Source organism: Penaeus chinensis, chromosome 38 (genome assembly GCF_019202785.1).
Source record: "Penaeus chinensis breed Huanghai No. 1 chromosome 38, ASM1920278v2, whole genome shotgun sequence".
Lineage (NCBI taxonomy): Eukaryota > Metazoa > Arthropoda > Malacostraca > Decapoda > Penaeidae > Penaeus > Penaeus chinensis.
In genome coordinates this window covers 28,035,829-28,038,863 of record NC_061856.1, presented here as the reverse complement: position 1 = coordinate 28,038,863, position 3,035 = coordinate 28,035,829, and the positions used below count along the sequence as shown (strand labels likewise).

At 38.3% G+C, this 3,035-nt stretch overlaps 1 protein-coding gene across 1 annotated transcript in view; it reads left to right on the top strand.

Moving 5' to 3' along the window:
• The window catches only part of LOC125045994 (zinc finger protein 317-like), an 895-nt gene extending 734 nt beyond the window's left edge, over positions 1-161 (top strand). The window contains exon 2 of the mRNA XM_047643582.1: positions 1-161. This exon is cut by the window's left edge and continues 402 nt beyond it. Coding sequence (XP_047499538.1) covers positions 1-161 — 161 coding nt within the window.
• The last annotated feature ends 2,874 nt before the right edge of the window (positions 162-3,035 follow it).

Genomic DNA, 3,035 nt, shown 5'->3' with positions numbered 1-3,035 from the left:
TCTGCAACGAGAGCGTTCCCCTGCCGGAGGAACACCAGTGTCCTGTCAAAGGTCGACGCCGTCAGTGTCCTGTCTGCGGGATGGACTTCGGCAGGCAGCGCGACCACAAGATGTTGACTCATGTCCGCCAGGATCACCCAGAGTTTCTCGCCTCGTTGTAATTGCATGTACCTCCCGGTGCCAGTGATTCGTACCCAGTGATATGTTGAATGGAAAATAAAGACGATTATGAATATTACTTTATTTATCTATTTATTAATTTACATACCTACTTACAAAACGATCTATCAATATACCGACCTGCCTATCTTTATTAACATATCGACCTACCTATCCACCTGTCTATTTAACCTAAAGAATGGATGAAAACAAAATAAATAAAGGAAAAAACAAATATAAAAAGGTCGATTCAAACAGAAATACGAATGAATAAACATAGACAAAGTTAGATAAACCAAGACGTAAATGGCTAAACGAAAAAAATAAGAATAAGAATGCATAAAAATTCAAAGAATTTCATGACAGGATACATGACATAGAAACGTGGACAACGTGTTCCGAATATTCTTTTAATTAAAAGACAATATTAAAACTTTTCTTTTTTATTTATGATGATGGTGATAATGATCAAGACTGTAATTATGAAGAAGGTAATGATGATGCTGATAATGGGGATGATGATGATGACGGTGATGATAATGATGATCAAGACTGTAATTATGAAGAAGGTAATGATGATGCTGATAATGGGGATGATGATGATGACGGTGATGATAATGATGATCTTATCTTACTGCAAATGAACTCCTAATTCATTGATAATAATGACAGTTCAATCTAATCTAGATGATTATAATGGATGACGATGATGGTGATGGCAATTATTTTAATTGTAATGATGTTGACGATGATGTGATGATGATGATGATGATGGTGATGATAATGATGGTGATGATGATAATAATGATGATAGTGCTGCTGCTGTTGATGATAATCATAACGAGGATGATGATAAGAAAAGGAAGAGGAGGATGGCAGTGATGGCAATTATGATGACAATAATTATGAAGACAATAAGCATGATAAGATCATCCGCCTGAATCTAAAATAGTGCAGCCAAAGAAGACGTGACACTGTCAGTCATGAGATGCAAGTCACGCTTTAAAATCTAATTTCATTGGAATAATACTTTCCAAGAGCATCATGCTAATGATAGCGGCATTATTGTCTTTTATTAGCTGGAAGAAATAAACTTAATCGCTAATAAAAAGATTTTGATACTCTGATAATATTTTAATAATTTTATCAGTAAAATACGAAGTCGATGGTCTGTCTCAAACAAGTCGACGAAATCCCAGAGAGAGAGGAGCCATTTTGTTTTTGCTGCAATTGATCTAGGTCAGCACGTTAAACAAGTGCCTTTAACAGAAGGGTTTCAATTACAAGATGCTGGCAAAATTGGGAGCAGATAACGTTTACCTCAGGATCAAGGAATTTGCATTATAAGCCTCTTTCCTTGTCGCTGATGGGATAAAGATACTTTCACGGCGAGCGGGGTCAGGTAATTACTTTTTTGGGGGAAATATAAAAATGTTTGTGCGGAAGTGAATAGGTCGAGGTGTTTACTTATCTAATAATGAGATGGGAGGGGCCGGTTTTAAGTGAGAAATTAGCTATTAAATGTTCGTGTAGAAAGAGCGGTAAAGAATACAACCAGTATCATCTTACAGTAACCTTATCATGTTTTCTGGAAGACGGACTGCGTCAAAGGACTGATTTATCGCGAGCTGTCGCTGTTCCCCTCGAAGCAATCGCGGGAGAGAAGGCTCTAGGCAGGCTGGCTCGGATGACTCTCTTTCAGCTGCCCTTGTCGGAGATTCCTTGTTCACTTTTTTGATATACGAAAGTCAACGTTTCTCTTTGAATACCTTTATCGATTCCTGACAGGCACTACTTCTATGATTTTCCTTTTCCTTCCTCTGCAGGCCCCTCTCGACCATCGTGCCTTCGTCATCGCTGCCTGGGTTTCCGCGGTCTGAAACGACCACACGAAAGTAATCTCGTAAAATGCTAACAGACCAGTTCGTTAGCACCGGTGACCCACAACTTCCGCCTCGAATTGAAAAGCATTCAACTCTTTTCTGTCTGCTTTTTATTTTATTACATAAGGGTTTATGGTGATATTACTTTCATGTGTTCTCTCAGAGAAAGAAAATTCTAAATCTAAATATATGACATTTCCAGCAATAGTAAAACGAAAATTGAGCGAGAGATGCACACACACATGAGAAAAGCAAAAGAGTCCGGCCATAGCTACAGACAAAGGCCTCCCCCCCTCTCCCCGGCGCCAGACAGCGTGGCGCCAGCGGTGAGTAGCGATATCAGTTACCGAATTATAGTTGTTCAAGGTTTATTAGCGAATCAGGAATGGAAGGCGACGAAACAAAATTGTAATCAATTAACATTAAAAAATGATGTGATGGCGATGATGATGATGACCAACCAGCAACGTATCTTGAGAGATTTCAGCGGAAGCAGAATGTGGATTCTTGTCACCTAAAGTGTCTGATACTGTTTGAATTTAGTTTGAAAAATATGAAGAAGAAAAAAACGTTTATTGACACAGACTGAGAGATTATGAACAAGGAATCTCTAAACACAGTTCCCTTCTTATTATTGACATAAGGGCTGCATTGTGGCAATCAGGCAAGAAAGTAAATAAAATAAAAAGAAAACAAATCGTGAAAAGTTTTGTCTGTCACTGAGCCATTAAAGTAAAAAAGAAAAAAAAAATACTTTGAAACATTTCACGATTGCAATATAAGAAATATGTCTCTAGTTTTTTACATGAAACATATTATCTCTCTCGCTCTCTCTCTCTCTCTCTCTCTCTCTCTCTCTCTCTCTCTCTCTCTCTCTCTCTCTTTCTCTCTCTCTCTCTCTCTCTCTCTCTCTCTCGGTTTATACATCTCATTGGCGCCAAGGAAATATAAGCTGTAATTTCCTATAGAAAGAGAGAGAAGGAAGAACGAGCG